General features: G+C 36.9%; 4 protein-coding genes across 4 annotated transcripts; 1 reads left to right on the top strand and 3 right to left on the bottom strand.

Moving 5' to 3' along the window:
* On the top strand, positions 1 to 1,473 carry LOC126598907 (heavy metal-associated isoprenylated plant protein 39-like). Its single transcript, XM_050265283.1, has 3 exons — positions 1 to 189; positions 626 to 701; positions 944 to 1,473. Exons 1-3 carry the CDS (start codon positions 184 to 186, stop codon positions 1,261 to 1,263), a joined length of 402 nt encoding a protein of 133 aa, XP_050121240.1. The 5' UTR covers positions 1 to 183; the 3' UTR covers positions 1,264 to 1,473.
* A 6,681-nt stretch (positions 1,474 to 8,154) lies between these two features.
* LOC126598901 (1-aminocyclopropane-1-carboxylate synthase-like) lies at positions 8,155 to 11,114 on the bottom strand. The gene is made up of 4 exons (XM_050265276.1): positions 10,752 to 11,114; positions 10,521 to 10,652; positions 10,265 to 10,425; positions 8,155 to 9,572 (listed from the first exon to the last, which is right to left on the bottom strand). The coding sequence occupies exons 1-4, from the start codon at positions 10,920 to 10,922 to the stop codon at positions 8,573 to 8,575; spliced, it is 1,464 nt and encodes a 487-aa protein (XP_050121233.1). The 5' UTR covers positions 10,923 to 11,114; the 3' UTR covers positions 8,155 to 8,572.
* Positions 11,115 to 15,237: 4,123 nt separating this feature from the next.
* On the bottom strand, positions 15,238 to 17,361 carry LOC126598905 (2-C-methyl-D-erythritol 2,4-cyclodiphosphate synthase, chloroplastic-like). Its single transcript, XM_050265282.1, has 3 exons — positions 16,860 to 17,361; positions 16,635 to 16,765; positions 15,238 to 15,631 (listed from the first exon to the last, which is right to left on the bottom strand). Exons 1-3 carry the CDS (start codon positions 17,344 to 17,346, stop codon positions 15,398 to 15,400), a joined length of 852 nt encoding a protein of 283 aa, XP_050121239.1. The 5' UTR covers positions 17,347 to 17,361; the 3' UTR covers positions 15,238 to 15,397.
* A 1,104-nt stretch (positions 17,362 to 18,465) lies between these two features.
* LOC126598908 (DET1- and DDB1-associated protein 1-like) lies at positions 18,466 to 21,491 on the bottom strand. Its single transcript, XM_050265284.1, has 4 exons — positions 21,254 to 21,491; positions 19,284 to 19,344; positions 18,949 to 19,010; positions 18,466 to 18,807 (listed from the first exon to the last, which is right to left on the bottom strand). Exons 1-4 carry the CDS (start codon positions 21,335 to 21,337, stop codon positions 18,721 to 18,723), a joined length of 294 nt encoding a protein of 97 aa, XP_050121241.1. The 5' UTR covers positions 21,338 to 21,491; the 3' UTR covers positions 18,466 to 18,720.
* Between the last annotated feature and the right edge of the window lie 1,454 nt (positions 21,492 to 22,945).

Raw genomic sequence — 22,945 nt, forward strand, 5'->3', positions numbered from 1 at the left:
AGGCTTTAGCTTATGAGTCTGTCCGTCTTCCACAAAGACTAGTCCTCTTCAAGGAAAACTCTCTGCAATTTCCTCTCTCTTTCTTCTTCCTCCTCCTCGAAAACCCTCGGCTTTTCGAGCTTTTTTCGATTAGTTTTTGTTCGTATTTTATACTTCTTGGTCAGAGCTTCAGACCCAATTGAAATGAAGGTGTAGTTTCTCACTCAGCTGCTCGAATCCAATATATATACTGAAGTTTCTTTCTTTGTTCGTAAAAATTCCCTCCACCAACCCTGTGATTTATGCATTAATTTATTTTTTTTCAAAGATTATCGGGTTGATAAGAATATTATTAGATAGTTTAGATTAAGTTTCGGAGAGCTTTGCCTTTTCATTTCACAAAGAAATAAAGAACATGATATTCTCAATGTTTTCTGCTTTTATTCCCTCTTTAGATTTCAAAATCTTTGTGATCCTTCTTGTACTTCTGATCATGGTGACTGGTTTCAGAAATTATGATTTTTGGTCCATGAATAATTGATTTGTTCCTTTGGTTTAAATTGTTAATTGAAAACTAATGAATTGCCATTTTCTCTCCCAAAAATTAAAAAGAAAAACTTAATTGAAAATTATTTTCTTTCTGCAGAAGGTGGTACTGAAATTGGATTTACATGATGACAAGGAAAAACAAAAGGCCTTGAAAGCAGTCTCCAGCCTTACAGGTATGAACTTTTTAAGCATATCAGTTTGATTTGGCTTCGTGAAAAACTTGGAAAATAGTAAAAATGGAAAGAAAAAAAATTCTGAATTCTTTCATTTATCAGCACCTATTGAGGCATTCATCTGGGATATTGTCACTGGAAATTAAAATATAGTTGCAATCGTAGTCTTTGTTGAAATGTCAAACTATTTATTCCATGCACTTATTGACTTTGTTTTTCCTGTGTTCTGTAAATTTTTGCAGGCATTGACTCAATTGCTATGGACATGAAGGAGAAGAAACTAACGGTGATCGGCGACGTTGACCCGGTCGATGTGGTGGCCAAACTGAGAAGAGGGTGGTACACAGAGATCCTAACAGTCGGGCCGGCAAAGGAAGAAAAGAAAGATGATAAGAAAGACGGAGGGGGTGCCAAAAAAGATGACAAGAAAGAAGATGATAAGAAGAAACCTGATCCAGTTGCTGAGCTTGTCAAGGCCTACCAAGCATACAATCCCCACATGACCAAGTACTACTATGTCCAAAGTGCTGAAGAAAACCCGAATTCCTGTGTTATCTGTTAATTAATTGAGGATTATGAGATGATTAGCGGTTTGATCGTGTATTTTTGGTAAGGCCATCTGAATTTTAATTTTTAATCATGTTTTGGAACCAATTGGAGGCCAGCCAAAGAAAGGTTTGTGATATGTATATGGAGTGCAAGTGGCTTGAAAAAATAAGTGTCTGAACTTTGATTTTTATTTTTGATTAAAGTTAAAAAGCACAGTTAATTACTCACCCAGCCTCTATCAATAATTTCTTAATTATTTAACATGATTACTTGTGGATGAAATTTTTGGACTGTACTAAAAAATTACATGATTTTTCATCATCTGGGCCAGTTGAATAAAAGGTGGGAATTAATTTAGTTTTTCTTTGACAAGTACATAAATATTGTTTTTGAAACCCAAAAGGACTATGATGGCAACAAGTATGTATTATATTGGAATCGGTTGTGGAAATTTGTCAGATGCAAAAGACCATCGTTTAATATAAAAAAAATAGTAAGTGGCAAACAATGCAAGAAAAAGAAAGAAAGAGGCAATGACATTGACTTCTAGAACTAGAAGAAGATGTCTTTTAATCTACGGAGTCAAATCATGTGGCTGTGTAATCGTATATATATATAATTTGGGCGTTTTAATTAGAATATTAATAGCTCTTAGTTGTAGTGTCGTATAAGGTTAATTATGAGATTTTAAGGTTCGTGTGCAAAAAATTCAAATGGACCCTCTTTATGTACAAGGCCTATTTCTTCATCAGTTGACCCAAAAAAACTTTTTTTCCTTGTATGTCTTTGTTGTTTAGACATTTATTTAAAAGAACTTTGTAGCACCATATTATCGCGGTGAACAATTAATAATAAAGGATCCACAAGAAGAAAAAAAAAACCATTTAAGATCAAGTATATGTCAAAAATAATATATGATGTTTTTAACCAAGTTAAAAAAAGTACAAAATAAATATAGTAAGAGTTCAAAGCAGAAAATAATATTTTATTTCTCAAATTTTAACTTAATTAAGTAAAGTGATATATAGGAATAAAATAAAAATTGGTGCCCCTTTGAGATAGGGGCCCTGTGCTGTTGCTCCTATGTAGCAATGTAGATGTTAACCATCTTATATATTTATTTATTTATTTATTTTAAGATGTCTTATAAATATGTAATTTGAAATAGATGGTTTTGCTTTGGGATGATATGAAGTCTCCTCACTGGATTGGGAACGTCCCTCTTGCCAACTGCAAATTATATATGTATGGTAGTCAGCAAACAAGCCGTGACGAAATTGTTAATCAATTAATCAATGAGTGCCCCTGGTACTAGTAGTGCTAAAGGAATATACAGGGGGCGTTTGTTTGCATTCACTAAGTTTCACAGGACTAGACTAGATTAAATATTAGTCTAGTCCATGTTTGTTCCTTGGCTAGACTAATTTTAATGGGATTAGCCAATACTCGCTTTCACTAACAACCTCACTAGTCATTTTTAGCTTGTCCCCTCGAAAACCATGGGACTAGCTAAGAAAGTCTTCGTCCTGCTCAAATCACCTCCTCAACCTAGATTTCGACGGCACAAGCTTCAGGTGCGGCTTCATCTCCGACGACGAACTCGTCGACTGCTTCATCTTCGACAATGACCTCGTCGACTGGGTCATCTACGTCATCTTCTTCTCCTTCACTACTTCACAATCGCCATGGTTGTGGCTTTGAAGCTACTGATTTTGGCTTTGGCTTTGGCTTTGGCTTTAGCTTCAACTTCGGCTTGCCTCCTCGTCGACTGGGTCATCTCCGCCATGGCTGCTTCGCAATCTCAGTCATCTTCTCTATATGATTTTGATATTAGAGGAATGATTTGGTTGTGGTATGATTCTTGTTCTGAATTTTTGTAAATAGATCTGCAGGTTTAAATGGTTTCTGGTTTTTTTTTTCGATTAACCCAATTGATTTTTGTTCTAAATTTCTGTAAATCAATTTGCAAGTTTTATTGGTTGCTAGAAGGCTTGCCTATCTTTTGGAATTTCTGAAGGCTTGGCGAATGGTTAACCAACAAATTCTCTTAATCGAAGAAGAAAGTTAAGAGATTGATGCATGATTTGGTAGAGAGAAAATGATGGAGAAGAGAAACGAGGAAGGGTATAGGAAGGAAGGGGAAAGAAAATATGCTTGAGTTCATTCATCTCCATACTTCACTGCCCTTTTATATTATTTTTTGTTTAATTTTTAAGGCAAAAGTGAATTAAATGGCAAGAAAATTATAGTTTGTAAATTAATCTGACACTGTACCAAACATTTCATTAAGTTAGTCCAGTTTAATCTAGTATAAGCTAGTTCAGCTTAATCCTTGAAGTTAGTCCAATCCGAGATAGTCTGGTGCAACAAATGCACTCATAATGTTTTAAACCAAGACTAAAATTTGGCTTTAGATGAAGTGAGATTGAACACGTTAAAGCTTTACTTGATCATTCGACAGGGATTCTAGTATTGTTTGAGCTGAGTTGGAGCATTGCTCGAGAGCAACTGTGAAGGGTTCGAGTGTTGCTGGAGGGATCTTAACTCAAAAAGTTAAGGCATGTTTGGCACTCTACTTAAATTTAACTCTCTTTTTTAGTACATCGATATTTTTACACTAAGGAGAAAGGGAGTTCGGCTGAGCCACACAATGGGCAGCCTAATTTGGTATCGAATTCGCCATTCACGAGATTCGAACCTAAGACCTCTCACTTCCAAGTGAGAAGAATACTACCAAATTGTAGTACTGAGTAGCAAATCCAATTGTTTAGACTCAAACAGTTTTTAAGTTTTCAACATTGAATACTTATATTTGGTATGACTATTTCAAAAACTGAATTCAAAACTAATTTGAAAATTAGTCTACTTCTAAAAAGCACAAAAAATGAGTTTTTAAAGTTTTTAAACTTCAAACTACTTCTCTCTCTTCTCCTCTCACTCCCGATTTTTCTCTATCATTAGCTTATCTTGTTTTCTCCTCACCTCCAAATCTCTCTTTCCTCTCTTTGCTCTTTCTCTCTCATCTCTCTCTTTCTTTCCTCCCCTCCTCCTCGATTCTCTCTCTTATTTCTCTCATCTCTGCTCATTCTCTCTCCTCCCCTCCTCCCCACAACCTCTCTCATCTCTCTGCTCTTTCTCTCTAATCTCTCTCATTCACTCTCGTCTTTCTCTCTAATCTCCCTTTTATCTGGCCCTCCTTTGAATATTTTTGTTTGTCCAATTGAGTTGTGTAGTAATTTCCGAATCGATGAAGAGTTGTTGTAGGATTATTTTTTTTCTTTTCTTTTCAATTATTAAAATTCAATACTAATTTTGTATCTCATACCAAACAAGTTTTTAAATCTTAAAAAAAATTGTTCTTAAAAGATGTTTTAAAAAAATATTTTGAAAAATTATGAATTTTTTTAATACGATACCAAATAGCCCCCTTAGGTTTCCTAAATTCTCAATTTTATATGCACATAGAAAGATTGAAATAGAACATCATGTGTGGAAAAGGTGAAAGCCATGACATGATACCTAGTGCCATGGTCTTCGACATATATTAAATAGTGTACAAGATGAAGTCATCTCTAATGCTTTTTGTTTACCAATAATCTAGCTAATCTTTGGCTTGTTTAAGCAAACACATCCCAACTCCATCAATTTTTTAGTCTTTTCTGAGGGAAAAACAAAAGATAATGACTCATTATTTAATTAATGTGAAACAGATGGTGACATAATATTGCTTATACATGCAAAATTCTTTACAAAACATCTCCATTGTGGTAGGTAGTTTACACTTTATGTCACGTAGAAAAAAAGTGGATATATAAATGATAAAATCCCAATACCTCCACCCAATAATTAAATAGTGTATTAGTAGTGGGTAACATTAAGGTTTCTACAAATAAATATATGTGTGTAGTTCCCTAAGACCATCTCCAACCCTGGGCTAAAAGCCAAATTACCCCCCAAATTACCCCCCCAAACACTCTCCAACCCATGCTAAAATTTTAGGCTAAATGCCAAATGCTATTTCTGGGCCAAATACCCCCCAGCTTTCCCCCCGGGCTAAATGCGAAATGTTTATCGGAATTTAAATTTTTTTATATTAAAATGTTCATAAAATTAATTTACAATAATCTACATATTTATTTTTTTTTAAAAAATTGATTTAAGAAAAAAATTTAGGCTAATTTCATTCTTTAATAATTCCGGGCTAAAATTTTAGGGTAGAAGGGTTGGAGCAGAAAAGATGTTTCCGGGCTAAAAGCTAAATTTTCTGGGCTAAAAAATTTGGCTTTTAGCCCAAGGGTTGGAGATGGTCTAATGGTTTGGGATTTGGATCCCATCCAGATCCAAATTGTGAGGATCCTAAGGATCCTCACAACTTAGCCATTCATCATGCATCGTACGGTCACAAATCATTTGACTTTTTTTATTTAAAATTAAACACAAATAGTACTTGACAAAAACTGACCGCACGATGTACGATGAACGGCTAGGATGTGGTGGATCCGGAGAGGATCCTCTTCCAATAACTAGGAATTTTTTAAAGAAAGGACAATAATAATAATCCTTCAGAGTTTTTTTTTATTTTTTTAGTACAACGATTTATTTTATACTAAGAGGAGGGAAGAGTGCAGCTAAGCCGCATAATAGGCAACTGATAAGGATTTTACTACTCATGTGAATGCGATAAAAACTCCTATAATACTTGCAAGAATCACAAGATGGTTGTCGTATAAATGGATCTTGCAAGGTCATTCTCCACAGGAATTATTAAATAATTTGAAACAAACCAAATTTCAATTAATTATTGTTTAGTAGAAATTGAGGTGATTGATTTTATAGCCTACTTAAATTAAAAACGAAATTAATTAATAAAAATAAGACAATCTGCAATATTAAAAACTAGAAGGAAAAGAAAACAGTTTTGGGAGAAATCAAATTAAGAAAACACTAGGGTTCCACCATCACCTAGCAATCCTATAAACTTTTACCAATTACTTATGATCTACACATGCCACTTTGAAGGTTAGATTTTCCTCATTCATATTTTACTTGGAACCTCCAACATAGAACGTATATCTAACATGCAACCCGTCCGGACGTTCAGATCAAATCTGAACAAGAAAGACTCATTATGCTTTATGAAAATCTTTTGAAATGCCATGCAATCCTTAAGACGTGGTGTTCATCGTAAGTGAAATTACAATTATTAATCACAAGAAGCTAGCGTCAATTTCAGGGAATCTTCCAACCAAAATTGCATCAAATTACTTTTCTAAAGGTCCTAATGGTGATCAAGCATTAAGACAATTAGATAGTTTTTATCCCGGTGATTAATAATTCAAAGTATGCATGCAATCAATCATAAGCAATTAAATAAAAATCACATACTCATGCTAAGGCTCAAGGCTTCACCCTAGCAAAAGGAATTAGTTACGCATATTCATAATTAAAATCATAGAAAATATAATTAAGAAAATGATTGAAAGCACCTTCAAGTAGAAAATCTCCAAAACCCTAGTAATTCTCTCTGTCTCCAAAATATATCTGCTAAGCCCCCACACAAACCCTAAAAACAGGTCCTTTATTCCCACTGGGAAACTAAAAATAATAATCAAATAAAATAGGAAACATAACTCTAAATTAAATGGTAAAATTCGCCTAAAATATGAACAACCACGTTTTGGACCCATAAGCTGCTCCAAAACTGGCCCAATATAGCTGGATCTAATGTTTGGAATATTTTGAACACTTCTCCAGAAGGCCACAAATCCATCCGAGGTCATCATGGGCTCCAAAAACACAATTTAAGCCCAAAAACGTCATTTTCCAGCACTGCGCATCGCTCCTTTATTTTATCTTCAGAAAATAACCGTTTGGTGGAAAAATCCCAAATTTTGATACGATCAAGCTAAGTGACTCACGAACGTCTTCCAACTAGAATTACTCCAAAATTCGTGCATTTGATCCTGTTTTGCTCTAGAGGAAGTCAAAAGTCCTATATTGAAAATACAATTCAAAGCATCAAAATTCTTCCAAAATATTAACCAAAATATACTAAGATTAAGGTAAAATATATAATATAAAATCTACTTATCAGCGACCCAATTTGGTATCAAATTCGCTATCTACGAAATTCGAACATAAAACCTCTTACTTACTTTTGAGCATTGTATAAATTTGAAAATCTCCAACATTAATAATGTAGTGGAGGATGTTGAGGGAAAGGGCCGTCCCCTTTTGTGACATCGATCTCTGGGTCAAGATTGGCGATGCTGCTGGTGTTTCTCGATTTCTCGATCAATGTTAGAATTTAAATGTTTGTTCTGCTCGTCATGTTATTTGTTAACTCCCATTACTTCAAGTTTGAAGTTGCTTCTTATGTTAGGGTGGTGAATTCAATTTCAAATATTTTAATCTGGCCTCTATTTGTTTATAAAGTTAATTAATGTTTTCACCCAGGAAAACGAAAGTAGTTGATAACTTGATCGTGAGGGTGATAGACCATATGGTGGGCTGGCCCATGGCAAACAAGTAAATGGATCGGCTTTCGGACCGGGTTTGGTTCAAGTTTAATGTCTCTTTCAGTTTGGAGGGAAAGGCCCATGGCAAACTAGTAAATGTTCTTTTTTTTTTCTTTTTTTTTTCGGAAGCTAACAAGTAAATGTTTAGATACAGAAAAGAGACACTAATGAGACACCCACTTCATGAGTCATGGGAACAATGAACAAATCAACAATTGCATGTTTCTTAATCTTTCAAAAAATATTTCATGTTTCTTGAGAAAAATGATGAAAAATGAACACACTTTTTCTAGTCCACGTTCTTCTCATCTGGTTTATAGATCATCATGTGGGATGTAGAGATCATAATATTAGGATTCATCAAATTAATGATTTCACAAAAAATATTGATGTAAAACAATTCACAATTAATTCAATTCTCTTCTGTGAGAAATTATTACAAACAGATACAAACTTTTTTCATTGAATTGAAAAAAGAAAAAATGGACTAAAGAGAGTAAAATGAACAATTCTAATCCTATGAAAGAATGTATCCACCACTCTCAAAATTCCACGAGAAAATATTAAGAACAAATTAATGATATTTTATCTAATTAAGAACCTTGCTATCATAAAAATTCAGAAACTAAGGTAAAAAATGGGGAACTATTATTAGCACTTCAAAAATCTCATTCTACACTCCTTATAAACGTATTTTTCTTTCTAATTATAGAAAGTTTGGAGTGTCAAATGAAATTTTAGGAGTACTACTAACAATTCCCAAAAAATGCATCAACATTTCAAACTGAGAGATCAGTCACTTCTCTAAGTGGCTCGAACAAGAGGCGATTGAGATATCGGTGAATGAGGTGACATCATGCACGGAGACATCATGATGTCATCCATTCGCCGAGACTGAAAGCTCAGCCTCAGGTTGCTTTGCCAGTACCTGTTGTTCTTCCTCGGTGCAATTGGCTCCTTGTATTGAGCCACAAAGTTTCGGATTCGTGTCAAAGCAATTTCCATGGTCTTGTCATCCATGTTGGCAAAGCAAACTCTGAACCAACCTGGCTCGGGGCAATGAAACGACGAACCTGGTGACACATTGAGCTTAACTTCATGGATTATCGTGTGCCACAACACCATCTCAGCTTCGAACGTCTGCTCCTTGAGCAGCCTACGCAAGTCCATCCATACGAAAAGACCACCATTGCTATTCAAGCAGCTTGTGCCGACTTGATCAAGCTCCATTGTGAAGCGCATGTGCCTTGCTTTTAGCCTTTTAGCACTTTGTGCTATAAACCTCTCGACAAATTCATTGTCTGACAACATTGATGCAATCAGATGCTGAGTTTGTGTCGAAACCAATCCAAAACTTGACATCTTTCGCGCACAATTAACGACATCATCATTGTAGGAATATACAATGCCAACTCTGAAGCCAGGGAACCCCATGTCCTTAGAAAGACTGTACACAATGTGAATAAGGTTGCGGTTGCATTCGATGTTTTCCTCTATGATCTCGGCTATGCTTATGAAACTTGGCTGGCTGAACACGGTGGCAGCGTAGATTTCATCGCACACTAGGTGGATTTTCTTTTCGTTGATGAATGTCACTAGACTTCTGAGGGTGTCTCTGTCAAGGACAGTGCCCAACGGATTTGAGGGGTTGGTAATGAGCAAGCCCTTTACTCTGATGTTTGCCTTCTGAGCCTTCTCATAGGCAGCTTCCAAAGCTGCTCTGGTGACTTTGAAATTGTTGGAGCTGTCACAGGCAACTGGCATCAGTTGCACTCCCGTTCGCCACCCCAAATCTCGGTCAAAACTGCAATAAAATAGCAGAAAAATTTAGCAAAATGCTGGAGAATAGATGTAATTGTTGTGAATAAGCTCAAGTTTTTGTTGTTGTAAATTTCGTTTTTTATATTATTTCCGTATCCTTTAAAGCAATATCCTTAATTAAAACTTTGATGCCTTGGGCCCTTTAAAGTTTTCATTAGAATTTTTATATCATGAAAAATTCATCGGAAGTTAGAATAACTTATAATGCGCAATTCGCTATTATGACATCCGAAAATAATAACGCAACATTATATATTTTAATTCTCATATGTGTCATCACCTCCGTGTTATTGGCTAGATGTCACATGGTGTGTAGGTAAGAATTGAATCATAGAATAAACCAATTGGCTAGTACTGAGAAAGGGATGGATGGCTTTACAAATAAAAATGTCAAAAGTTTTTTTTGGACGAAAAAAAAGGTCCAAAGTTTGAACGGTTGTAAACTGTCCTTCCGAAGGAAAATGGACCTCCCTTTTTCCCAAGCATCTTTTTCCAGTTTGTCGAATTATTGAATAGTTCTAAGGCAATCTGTTGACCCACCGAAGCTCCAGTTGGTCAACAGTTGATATTAAAATAAAGGTCAAGATCCACTTCTTAGTGGCTAATTGTGATATTATTTACTCATTTTCTCTCTTAATCAGATCAAACTAACCATAAAACGATATCCAAACATACCCTGGATAATAAGGAACAGGCACCAGAAATGCATCCCCAGGATCAGCCAAGCAAAAAGCGATCGTCTCATGAGCTCCGGTAGCTCCTCCGCTCATAACAATCCGGTCGGCGTCAAATGTGACACGATTTCCTCTCACTTTTCCCATAAAGTTTGCAACAGCCTGTAGATTATTTCACCAAAACAACTTAGTCAATATATAGCCAAAATATTAATGAAATATTGCTAATATTAATGTAAAATTAATTCAATGCATACATTTCTGAATACTGGCAATCCATGATAATCCTGAAAGATGGCTATGTCCTTGAATTCATTTACTCCTGCTGCTGTGCAAATGGAGGCTTCTGGATTGTTCAGAACCCACTCTTGGATCAAATCAAAACACATCTGCACAAAGAAGAAGAACAAAGAGTTAATTCTATGCTCTTCAAAAGCTACCAAACATAAAAAAGACTTGAGAAAGTTTTCGGATTTCGGAAATCTTACTTCATTTTCTGCAAGACCCATCTGGATAACCCCATTAGGGTTCTTGGTGGGGTGAAAAGGATCACTGTCATAAGCCTTCCAGCCATCAAAGTATGGAGAGTTTTCGCCGTGGCCATTGCTTGTTGCTATCTTAGACAACAGTTGCTGTTGGTTGCTCAAAGTAAACCCCATTTTTTAAACGCCTGAAAAATCCCTGCAATGCTGTGAGGAGTCTATCAAAGTCTATGGAGAATAGAGGAGCTAGATCTCTACGGTTTTGGGTAGTCTTACTGTGCTAAACTGTTTTCGCTTTCGACGATTATTATGCAAAGCACAAACCAAAACCAGATTGATGTGTGATTTAGATGAGGAAAGCAGGTTCTTCAATGGTATTTATATAGGAAGTCTGGTCTCAGATGGCTATGAAAAATGAGAATCTGAAACTTCCTTGAAGGAGCAATATGGTTGCTATTCCTTAAACAATTTCTCTGAGATACTACCAGGACTTTGAAGCTGAGTTGGAAAAAACAAACACGTACTTGGTCACTTCCTTTTTGTGAGGACAATGCTAGTCGTGACTCGTGAAGGGTACTGTCAGCCATCATCAACAAGTTTCCAGTTTAATATTCTGTATTCATTTGGTCTACATTTAGTCAAACCATCCTATAGGGAAGTTCGTAGCAAAAACAAAACTCTATTACATGGTCAAACTAGCCTATGATGCTGATGTGGTATGAACAACTTTTTAAATGGATGAGAACTGATTTCAAAGTTAAATTCCTTTTATATAGAATATGACATGGATGCTTTAGTAAGCGATTACGATGAAAACTTGTGTAGGGTTGCCAATTAAGGCAGCTCTCATACCAGGTGCGATTAAAATACAGTAATCACATATTTTGGTGAGAACTTTCATACGAATAACATGGTCTGAATGCCTCCACACAATTATATCCTACCAAAATTCTGTCATACAATGATGTAGTATGATGATCCATCTAAGTTTAGAGTTTGTTGTCATGGATTATAAATTATGAAACATTTTACATTTCCAAGTATAACTGTATAATGTAGTAGTAGCCAAAAAAATTCCAGTCTTTTAGTATGACTGGGATACACTCAAATACTTGGATTCATATTAAAATGTGGATTACTAAGAAAAACATCTTAGTATATTTTGCTGTCTTTTCATCCTGCAATGGCTCAAGAATTCAAAGGACAGAGCTCTGAACTTAATGGTGGTCCATCTAGAACGTTCAACTTTAGGTCCCACACATATCAAATGTACTATTTTTTTCTGGTGGAACAAATACGCAACTGAGAATTGCATTTGCACCAGATTTTTTATAGTGCAGTAGTTTGGTATCTCAACCATATAATATGACTATAATTCTACGGTGCTTTAAAACATATAATATTCTTAATTTTTTAATCATTAGTGAAAAAAATTAGAATTTCACCACAAAATCAATTGGTAATATGAGGAGTAACTTAACTACTTATAAGTAGCGCTCTGTTTAGTAGGCTGGAGAAGATTGGGCTTTAAGGATATGATTGGATTGGTATGGACTTGTAATACAGGACTTGTAACTCATGTATAAGAATAAGTTAGATAACTCACTTTATTGTAGATTTATAATCCTTCATGTTCAGTTTTGTCCATCTCACATTTGAGACAACAAACAACGGACTGGACTCAAGTTCATTTTAATTGATTACAACCTATTTCATTTAGCCCATGAAACAGGAGGTTTGCCTCCCGTCAATGTGAAACTCACCAATTGGCTACATGGGGAGTAACTTAACTACTTATAAGCACATGCAAGATCCTCCTCTTATCAATGTAGGATTCATTCTCAACAATTAGATCTCAATTTTTGTATTTTTAGACTAAGAATTTTATGAGAGTGTCTTGTTGGAACCCACCTAAGATCAGTTTGGGAGTGTAAGACGGTATTTTATCAAAAATAAATAGTGTTTTTGTACTTACAAATCAACAGATTTTTCTCTCCTGTGCACCGAGTTGTGTGTGCATGGGTTGGGCATAATTCGGTTGGGTCGAGTAATTCCATATCGACACTCCAATAATAACAGTCTACGACATCACAACGACATTTTAACCATCCTCCAACAATCTAGCGATAACTCAATAGCATTGTAACGACATGTCATATGTTGCGCTTAATCCAATTTTAACCTTGTTACAGTGTTATTGTCGCGCCACCCGACCGGGTCATGCACATTAGCCCCCGTGCGCAGGAGAGAGAATTTTACAAAGAAAGAGAGAATGAATATGAGAGTTCCATCTTACGAAGTTCATTATGCAAACCAAACGGTCCTTAAGTTCGTCTCCGTTCATTGGTTCTATTGATTCCCTGAAAACATTAATATGGGTGGCTATCAACTGCCCTTTTTAACGCAATGGTTATTTTAATCATGGAAATTATAAAAGAAATTGTATTTCTTAGTCGTAAGTTCTAAATGAATATTATTTGACCCTTTACACGTAAAAAGTCATTCTACTTTACATGATGACTTGGTATTATTTTATAGCACAAATGATGTTTAGATGATGATGAAGGGAATAAACATGTTCATATTATGACGTTAATAGAGTGAAATGTTGCCATATATATCATCGTTTATGATAGTTTCTTTTGAAAAAGTTCATTCCCCGTAACCAAACGGGCTCTAAGTTGGACTCCATTCGTTGATTCACTTGAAAACAATTTAAAATATGGGTGGCTCTCTGGTATTTTTGTCAACCAAAGAGGGTGGCTATTGCTAACATTATGGGTCAAGGTGTTAGACTTTTTTGGTCAGCATTTCCATGTGCTACCAGAGACTACTGCCGTTAGTGCAGCAGAGTGTACCATTGAACCGGCTTTCCTCTGGTTATGTTCTATTGGTCGTGGAAATTAATTTTCCCTATTTTTTTGTCAAAGGTCATATGATAGAAACTAGAATGGTTCATCCTCCGCGTGGTGCGTTGAAATTTTACTCCAATTCAAACCTTTGTAAAAAAAACCCACCACAGCATATCTTGGGTTTGATTCATAACGTTGATGAATCACACATTGTGGTAAGGCTAAAATGTATGTGTGATTTTTTTCGATCCTGAAAGGGTGGACTGGCCGTAACGCTTTGAAATAATCCCTAAACAATATTAGTTAAGCAGAAAAATATTGATTAAGCAGAAAATTGCAGACCGTTACATCGCTGTGAAATGATCGAGTCCGGTTTAAGTAACTGGTTCTGCCTTCTGGGTTTGGAACCAATTTAGTCATTAAATATTCAAAGATTGTATGCCTCTCACATGGTTTTTATTTGGAATAAATGAGAACACTTGGAAAAATAAAACCACACATGAGATATATATGTTTATGTCACATGCTGTAAAGATTGATTCGACCAAGAAAGATTAAATGTCGCAGCGAACGGTATTCTGCACACTAATGAGTTAACTCACGGGAAATGATTTATCTACAATTTTTTTTTTTCTGCACGCTAATATTTAATTCAATAATAAAAAAAAAAAGCTAAAAATAAACTCATGTGTGAAATGTGTGAAAATCATTTTCCTAACTTGGTGAGAATTCCACAGTGTCGCCAAGGTTCAAGCCATATTGCCGGAAAAAAAAAAACGAAATGGATATTGGTAATGTCAGAAGAAAAAATACATTAGTTTGGACAACTTAATTACGTTCAGGTATGCATTATAAAACAGATCTTAAACACCTATGGAAATTGATGGAGAAATCTTGCATGCAACTGATGTAAGTCCGCGGCATCTGAATGCAAAAGACTATTGTGAGAGTAAGTGTTGTGTTGTATACACTTGTACCACCAATTGTTACATCTGTTTTACAAGACAAAACTCACACAATATCAATGTGACTACCTGGTCTAAGCACATCACGTAACTCGACGGTACGAAAGGAGTTTTATTAAATAAATAAATAAAATTACACTTAATCAAGGACACAAACTTTGAAGAGGAATCGTTTCTATTCGCTGATGTTATCAAATAAAATGACCATTGACTGTGGAAATAAGAAATTGTTTATTAACGTAAACCAAATTTCCTAGACATTATGCGAAGCTTAAAAGCTTTTAGTCTTTTCAACTCCAGGCTTAAAAGTCTACTAATAAACACGAAAAAGTTGGAACTTTTACAATCTGGCTCAAAGCTTTTCAATCCTTTGGAGTCCATTCAAATTTGGCAAACTGATTAGCCTTTGCTAATTTGTATATGTGTTTGTTTGATCAGGAACTTTGATGGTCGAACAAAATGTGAATACCAACAACATGACCATTAGCTTGAAATTTGAAACCACCTGCCTAACTTTCAGTAGCATGTTTTTGCAACAAACACATGGTTTCAAGTCAAATACTCGCCCGAGGGAGAAATTATTCTGTTTCCTTGACATCATCTGTCCCGATTCTATAGTGTCACGCTTGCAACACGTATAAATCTTATGACTTTTTTTCAAAGAAATCCAGCACAAAGGAGAAATAACTTTTCATATATGTGATTCCAACTACATGCACAGTTGTGTGGAGTACGTAAATTGATTACCTATAAGCTGTACGCGCAACAGCGGCGTACAAGTCATGAGATGAACTACATCAGTCACAATTTTGGGACTGCGATCGAAGGGCTCTTTCTACTTTCTCATAAGAAGAACCACCGTGTGAGCTGCAATACTTCGGTTTTCGCCAAGACTGTCCACCTTCTCATGAGTTTTAGCTTTGAGATTCACAACGGAGGGGTCTGCTCCAAGCAGCTTAGCCAAGTTGGCCCTCATAACCTCTTTGTGTGGGCTCAATTTCGGTCTTTGAAGAATCAAAGTAGCATCTAAGTTTCCAATCTCATAACCTGCCTCGTGCATCAATCTCACCTGGAATATTCTCAGTATTATTTGATATCTAAAAACAGTTTTCCATATTAAACTCGGAAAATGCTTTTTAATGTAAAAAACCATGAAAATGTATGAAGATCCATGACAAGTTTTGCAGCCAGGACTCAGATTTTGAGTCCCCGAGGCTTGAGACTCGGATTTCAAGTCCCCAAGGCTGAAGGGAGCATGTGAAACTGGGTATTATAGATGAACAGGCAATCCATCTTTTCAGCCTAATGCCCACACATGCTCCTACCTCACTCAATACTCGAGACTCTAAGCAGGTATTTGGACCAAGGCATACGGCTCATGATTTGGAACTCAAGGCCAGAAAATTGAGATCTGGCATCCAGGACTCAGGGTAGAAGTACCGGACAGAACTTAGGTCCAGACCTCGAGCCCTGAGGTCCAATAATTGAACAGGAGCTTTGCACCGTGTCTCAAAGTTCAGGTCGTGTGGCCTGTCAGTGGAGACAAACTCTTGTAACCAGAGACTGGCAAGTATCTATTGGACGGATGGTGTAATGTTTTAACATGTGGCAATCATCTATAGCACCGGTGGATGACACTAGGAGTATATATTGGTTGCAAGAGATTTTCTCTCCAGACAGTGCCTGGATTTATGGCTCGATGTTGTAAAACATTCTTAATGTTTTCAATTTCTGAATGCAATCTTATCGAAAAGACTGAAAAGCGAGAATTTTGTTTTCAGATTTTGGACAAATCGTTGTAGACCTCAAAAACAAAACAATTGGATCGAGATCACAATCCAAAAGCCCTCAACTAAATTGCTTAGTCTAACTTTTATAGCTTCCACTCTCCATAAGCGACACAATCAGATTTTTTTTCATCCCAAACGTCACAAATCATGAAAAACAACCGTTATCGAGAACCAAAGACGTAAAATTTTCACAATTGCATGCTATATGAATCCTTAAACTCGACGAAAAAGCTCAAATAAATGAAAACAGTAAGAACAAGGACGAGGAGGAGGATAACTTACAGCTTCTTTGATGAACACAGATGAAGCTGCACCCCTCCACTTCGGATCCGAATCGGGAAATATCTGCCCGATATCCGGAAGCCCCAAAGCCCCCAATATCGCATCCACCACACAATGAAGCAACACATCCCCTACACAAAATCCAAAAATTAAATCGAAAACTTGATAGAATAAATAGAAAACGTGAAATTACGGGAAGAAAAAGTAGAATAATGGAGGAATTACCGTCGGAATGCGCCTCGCAGCCTCTGTCGTGAGGTATGTCGATGCCGCCGATGATCAGAGGGTACCCGGGCTCCAGCCTGTGCAGGTCGAACCCGTGCCCGACCCGAAAAGGCAAGAGCTTGGACGGAGTGGCGGAAGCCGGAGCTTGGTCGACCTCGAAGGCCGTGCTGGCAGAGGAGCAAAAGACTGGCCTGCGTGGCGTTTTGGGGGCTCGGAGAGACAGAGGGGCCGAGGGTCGAAGATAGTATGGGTTTAGGGCGGGGAGGTGGGAGCAAGGAAGAGAGCGGGAGAGTGGCTTGGTGATTGTGGCGGTAGTGATTGAGGAGGCGCACGCCGGAGTAGCTGCCATGGCCATAGCTGAAGGTTGAAGCTCTGGCACAGGACTCGATACGACGGCGTTGTGGTGTATCTGGTTTCTGTTAGTGTTGGGCGTATGGCTGAGTTCAAGTTCACCAAACAGGAGCATCTCCATTTGGTGAAGATTCATAAATCGTAGCCGTTCATTCAATTTTTATCAAATACGGTTTACATTTTATTTTAAATAAAAAAATATTTAAAATAATTTCTAACTGCATGTTACACATGAATGAATATAACTCATAGATTTTGGAATAATCGGACGAGGATTCGAATTCCAAATTCACAACTCACTCGCGGGACCCACTTATTTGTCTCAACTGAAATTCGAGTGGGCAGTGGTATATTCTTCAATGGATATCCTAACTTGGTAATTAAATTATTAATAAGGATTAAGATATTTGGATTAACAAATCCAATGTACATTTTTTGGACAATAATTGTCTGCCCTCCCATTTTTCGTGTCTTCTTGTTTGTGTGGTCACGGTTAAGTCACGTTAACATTTTATATTACTATTTATTTTTATCTTATTATTTCTATAAAAAAAATAATATAAAATATTAACGTGGCTTAACCGTGACCACACAAAACAGGAGGGCACGGTAAGTGGGAGGGCAAACAATCCTTGTCCATATTTTTTGGCTGAGTTTCGTTTCTTTAATTGACAAAGTACAGATAAGGGATGAGATATACATAAATGTTTGTAATTAATTATAAGTATTAAGAGATACTGCATTCATTGACAAACTATGAATCGAAACGTTTGATTAGAAAGATTCTTATTTGGTATGCACGATAGTATTTACACTTTTGGCAATGTAAAAAAAGAGTTTTAACAAAACACTTTTAGTATTGTTCACTTTAGCGAAAATGACATTTTTACTCTAAAAAGTCACTTCTGGTATTATTTACTTACAACACATTTTTGTCATTTTAATTAAATCTCAAAGTTTTCAAGCTTTTTTCATTAGTTTTACTATGTAAAAATGCCAAATACGAAGACAATAAAATCCTTATGCATTCATTTCCTGCGAGAAGAATGGTTCCTCTCTCAATGGTCTCGTTTGGTACAGAGGATTGAATTGGAATGAAAAAGCAACTACTTTCAGGGTACGTTGAAAAAAGGAATGAAAATTTTGTGGCCACTTCGGAGGTAGAAGATGGAATGGATTACTCAAAAGAAAAAGTATCTATACCAATCCTTCCCAAAATCCTCTATACCAAACAAGGTATATAGGGAAGAGAACATAAAGCAAAGCATGTCCCTAAGGATTTCGTTCCTTTTTAAGCACACACAAATCATCCATGTTCCATTCCCGGAGAAGTACCTTTTACAACAATGCGCAAGCAAATACCCTTCTGTCTGTGACGAGGCATACAGCGCGCATTTTTGACACTCTGACAGTACTACTATTCACACTGATGGGTACGTTGAGCTTCTAATTTTCATACAACAAACGACAGTCGAGCCCATTTGGAAAGTGCCAGAGGCAGTGTAGCATACTAGGCATTATCTGAAACAGAAGACCTAAGTTGCTTGCATCCAGGCTCTGGTGAAAGTTTTTCTGGCGCTGCCCGCTTTTGCCTCAACTGCAATGAAAAAGTCCATGAAAAACTAGAACAAGGCCTCTCTCTCCCTCTCTCTCCCTCTCTCTCAATTATGTGTAAGTACGCATTCATGTGAAATGGGGAAACGGGACATAAAGTGCGGATGTAAAGCCCATCACTCACCTTCTCTTCAGAATGCTGATACATGTGCCTCAAAAGGATGTTCTTGGCTTCATTAGTTATCACTGCATAGGGGTTTAAATAGGTCAATTTCACATTGTCAAACAACACGATTTGCAAATGCCTACGAATATCAAGAGTCAAAACCACGTCCACAACTGATCAACTTCCACTTTTCAGGATTGATTTATAAAAAACTTAGCTAGAATGGACCTTTCCTAAAGAGTCGCAGTGATACAACACGGAAACGAAAATTAATTGACAGAAAATGCGAAAATAGGAAAATAATAAAAGACAAAAAAGATCGAGGATGAAACACTGGGGAAATACATTATTACCTTGATCAGGTGGCGGAAGAGTCCGGTCGTGGGTAGGATGGTAGGTTGCAGGTGTCATTTTCTACAAATAAAAATGGAAGCATCACTTAAAAGAAGAAAAGACAATGCATTTAATTTTGATCACTTTACATCATAAAGATGACTCATGACATCTTCTCGTTTTCTTTTTCTTTTCTTTTGGCTGCTAAAAGAACAAGAAAACAGTAGTTAGATTGATTATATCGCTTCAGTTTTTTAAGATACATCTCCGAGTACCCTAATCTGGGGCGGTGACCAAAAGTACGTCCAACAGTAAAGCAGCAAGCAGTATACAGCTGTAATTAAATTGTTTATAATACAATTAGCAGAATATAAGCTCAAATGTAGACTAGTCTGGTGGTTGGAACAGAGAGAGAATTTTCATTAGATAGGCCCGTTTTACCACATCCACACTAACTCAAGCCAAACGATGGCCGATACCCACCAGAATGTGTGAATGCATGATTCAATATCATCATGAAGCAACCTTCAACCAAAAATTGTACTTGTCTCTATAAGGTGGGCAGAACTACTAAAAAGAGTATGAGATGTAAAGAGCACGTGTAATTTTTTCTGACTTACTATGAATCTATGTTGGTAATTCATCGGAACGTCTTTCAGTGATTACGTCCTACTGGCTCACAATGCCAGCTCAGTTGGTTTGAAACAAATCCAGAATTCAGTTTCCAAGCTATAGCACATATCAACCATTTCTGGAAAAAATCTCAAGCACCAGATGATTATGTTGAAAGTTAAACATAGTAGTGGACAATTCATTATGTGTCAGGCCCGGCTTTTTCACTCACTTCAAGTACCCTAAGATAACTAATCATATGTGTTGGAGTTAGTTCTTGGGAGCAGCCTCTCCATAAATGGGGATAAGGCTAGCCGACATTCACCTCTCCCAGACCCTGCGTAAAGCGGGAGCCTTGTGCACTGGGTACGACCTTTTTTATGTGTTGGAGTTAGTTCCACCATATGTGAAGGGCCGCGATGGTAATCTACAAACCACACGTCTTGCATTTTAAACTTGAATCAGGTCTCTCCACCCATCACCAATGGTTTTGGGTTGGTTGCTCCAACTCCAAGAGCTTCTCAAGAAGTCGCCAATCAGAAGACACGAACAAGCACCTTATATCTGACAGGTTATGGGGACATTCTCTATCGCCCATATTCAGGATGGCGAAACTAATGTGGGATACTCTTTAAATGCTAGTATTTCTAGCTTAAGTAAGAAAGCCAGTGAATCAGCTTCATGCAAATGGTAAATTAACCATGTAACTTCAATCCAATTGTTAAAAATATTAGATATTGCATAGCTATGAATAATGCTTCTGATTTCAAAATTCATTCAAACTCTATGAGAATTGAGCCATACAGTACAGTATATCGTAACTGGAACAAAGCACCAATCTTGATAATTACACTTCATTTATCACAAAATCAAACATATAGCATAGCTAATGCAGTCATATGAGACATAGAGGAAAGCAAACGAAAAATATTCAAGACGATCATCCAATTCCAAACACTCACTTGCACTAACTTGACCAAATATCATTAAGCCGATTTCAGGATGGGGACATTCAACAAAAGTGGTAAATTCATGACCTGAAATTCTATATTTATAATCACACATAATTCATCATTAAAATGGCATTGCTGCAACATCAATTACCATAAGTAATTAAATATAAAACCAAAATCTGCACAAAAATATTCCTACTTACGATTAATTATAAAAATAGATTTCACATGGAAATCCAATGGGGTCTATAAGAAACTTACTGCAGAAACCCAGAATTCCTAAACTTTAATTAAGCACGACCCAATTCAGAAAGAAAAAAAACAAGAACTTTAACAAATAAACAAAACCTTTGCATGATAACTCAGCATGAAAAAGAAGGCGGAAAAAAGGGTTCGATTCAGAATATCAGAAAGTGAAAACTCACAGAAGGATTTGAAGGATCAGACGGTCGGAGCTGGCTGAAGTTGTGAGGGTTATACGACGGCCAGTCACCGAACAAAGACCCCATAAAAAATGCACCTAAATCTAGGGACACCCGGGTTCTAGAACACGCTGGCAGAGCAGAGCTGCATCTGGTGATTGTTTGCCAGTTTATATAGGAAGGGCTGGAGGACCCTAATTCTGTGTTTGTGCCACCTCTCCGCCCGCTGTCGTATGTTGTGATGGAGGATACAAAACTGAGTTATGTATATATTTGTTGGTAAAATACATTTTTTCTTTACCCAAAAAAAAAATGTAAATATTTTTTTCTTTCTATTTTTATAAATATTTGTGACCTACTCGCATAGATAGATAGTAAAAATGTGTACAGTACATTTGAACTCGGTATATGTGATACACACTGTTGATGCACAAAACCGGAGGTCTTGGAACAACGTAAATCCGGCCGTGAATCTGCAAGAAAGTAAATAACACAAGATGTATAGTGGTTTACCCAAGGTTTGGGCTACGTCTACACTGATATTGTATTTCTCTGAGATGATTGTGAGGGAGAGAGTGTGAGGATCCTCATGGCCTAGGAATTGGCCTCCTCCATTGTGAGAGTGAAGAGTTCCTTTTATAGAATAAGGACTCATCACTTATTACATATTTGCCCCTTTCTTTATTACATAATTACACTTAAGTCCCCCGAATATTTATACGAGATATAAATACGGAGACCCTAAGTATGGTACAAACAGTAGTCCCCCAAATCTTCAGTCAAGAAAGTCTTTTGGCTGGAGACTTGAAATTCAGTCCATGTGTAGGTCGAAGTAACTAGATCTCGTCTAGGACTAATACTCAATATGAGGCAGTGCTTAATCTGAAATGATGCTCAACTAAAAGTAGCACTTGTTGCGAAGCTGCTCGGCTTGTGGCTTATATTGTCTTGGTTGGCTCGGCTTGTGGCGTTGAAGGTGAGGGAGTCCCTTTTATAGAATAAGGGCTCGTTCCTCAGTACATGAATAATAGGTGTTCTCTAATGAAAGTGAGGGAGTCCCTTTTATAGAATAAGGGTTCGCTCCTCAGTACATGAATAATGAGTTGGGAGTGATGCTCGCGGCGAGGCGGTTGCTCAGCTGGCGGCGATGCTCTCTAATGAAGGTGAAGGAGTCCCTTTTATAAAATAATGGCTCGCTCCTCAGTACATGAATAATGGGTGCTCTCTAATGAAGGTGAGGGAGTCCCTTTTATAAAATAAGGGCTCGCTACTCAATACATGAATAATGGGTGCTCTCTAATGAAAGTAAGGGAGTCCCTTTTATAGAATAAGGGCCTGCTCCTCAGTACATAAATAATGGGCTAAGTCCCCCAAGTATTTTTCATAAGGCCCAATATATGGTACATAGTGTAGTCCCCCAAGTCTTCGGTCAATAGAGGCTATTGGCTAGAGACTTTAAATTCAATCCATGTATGGGCCAAAATGGCGGTTGTTCGGAGGCGGTCTTTGTAGACCATGCACTGAAGCTTTGTATGTGAAGCTTTGCAAGTGAAGCTTTGAAGCTAGAGTTCTGTAAATGAAGCTTTCGAAGTTGGAGCTTTTGTATATAAAGCTTTTGAAGCTGTAGCTCTGTAAATGAAGCTTTCGAAGCTGGAGCTCTGTAAATGAAGCTTTTGAAGCTGGAGCTTTGTAAAT

This window comes from Malus sylvestris, chromosome 14 (genome assembly GCF_916048215.2).
Source record: "Malus sylvestris chromosome 14, drMalSylv7.2, whole genome shotgun sequence".
NCBI lineage: Eukaryota > Viridiplantae > Streptophyta > Magnoliopsida > Rosales > Rosaceae > Malus > Malus sylvestris.

Excerpts from the sequence above, each read along its gene's own strand:
- LOC126598907 (XM_050265283.1), top strand. Across the intron at positions 702-943 it reads AGCAGTCTCCAGCCTTACAG|GCATTGACTCAATTGCTATG; the intron begins GTATGAACTTTT and ends AAATTTTTGCAG.
- LOC126598901 (XM_050265276.1), bottom strand. The coding sequence starts at position 10,922 with ATGGGGTTTACTTTGAGCAACCAACAGCAACTGTTGTCTAAGATAGCA. Across the intron at positions 10,653-10,751 it reads TGGGTCTTGCAGAAAATGAA|ATGTGTTTTGATTTGATCCA; the intron begins GTAAGATTTCCG and ends TTCTTTGTGCAG. Across the intron at positions 9,573-10,264 it reads CCTGTTCCTTATTATCCAGG|TTTTGACCGAGATTTGGGGT; the intron begins GTATGTTTGGAT and ends ATTTTATTGCAG.
- LOC126598905 (XM_050265282.1), bottom strand. The coding sequence starts at position 17,346 with ATGAATCTTCACCAAATGGAGATGCTCCTGTTTGGTGAACTTGAACTC. Across the intron at positions 16,766-16,859 it reads CTGCGAGGCGCATTCCGACG|GGGATGTGTTGCTTCATTGT; the intron begins GTAATTCCTCCA and ends GATTTTGTGTAG. Across the intron at positions 15,632-16,634 it reads CTGTGTTCATCAAAGAAGCT|GTGAGATTGATGCACGAGGC; the intron begins GTAAGTTATCCT and ends AGAATATTCCAG.
- LOC126598908 (XM_050265284.1), bottom strand. The coding sequence starts at position 21,337 with ATGGGGTCTTTGTTCGGTGACTGGCCGTCGTATAACCCTCACAACTTC. Across the intron at positions 19,345-21,253 it reads CTGATCCTTCAAATCCTTCT|AAAATGACACCTGCAACCTA; the intron begins GTGAGTTTTCAC and ends TTTTATTTGTAG. Across the intron at positions 18,808-18,948 it reads ATCAGCATTCTGAAGAGAAG|TTGAGGCAAAAGCGGGCAGC; the intron begins GTGAGTGATGGG and ends TTTTCATTGCAG.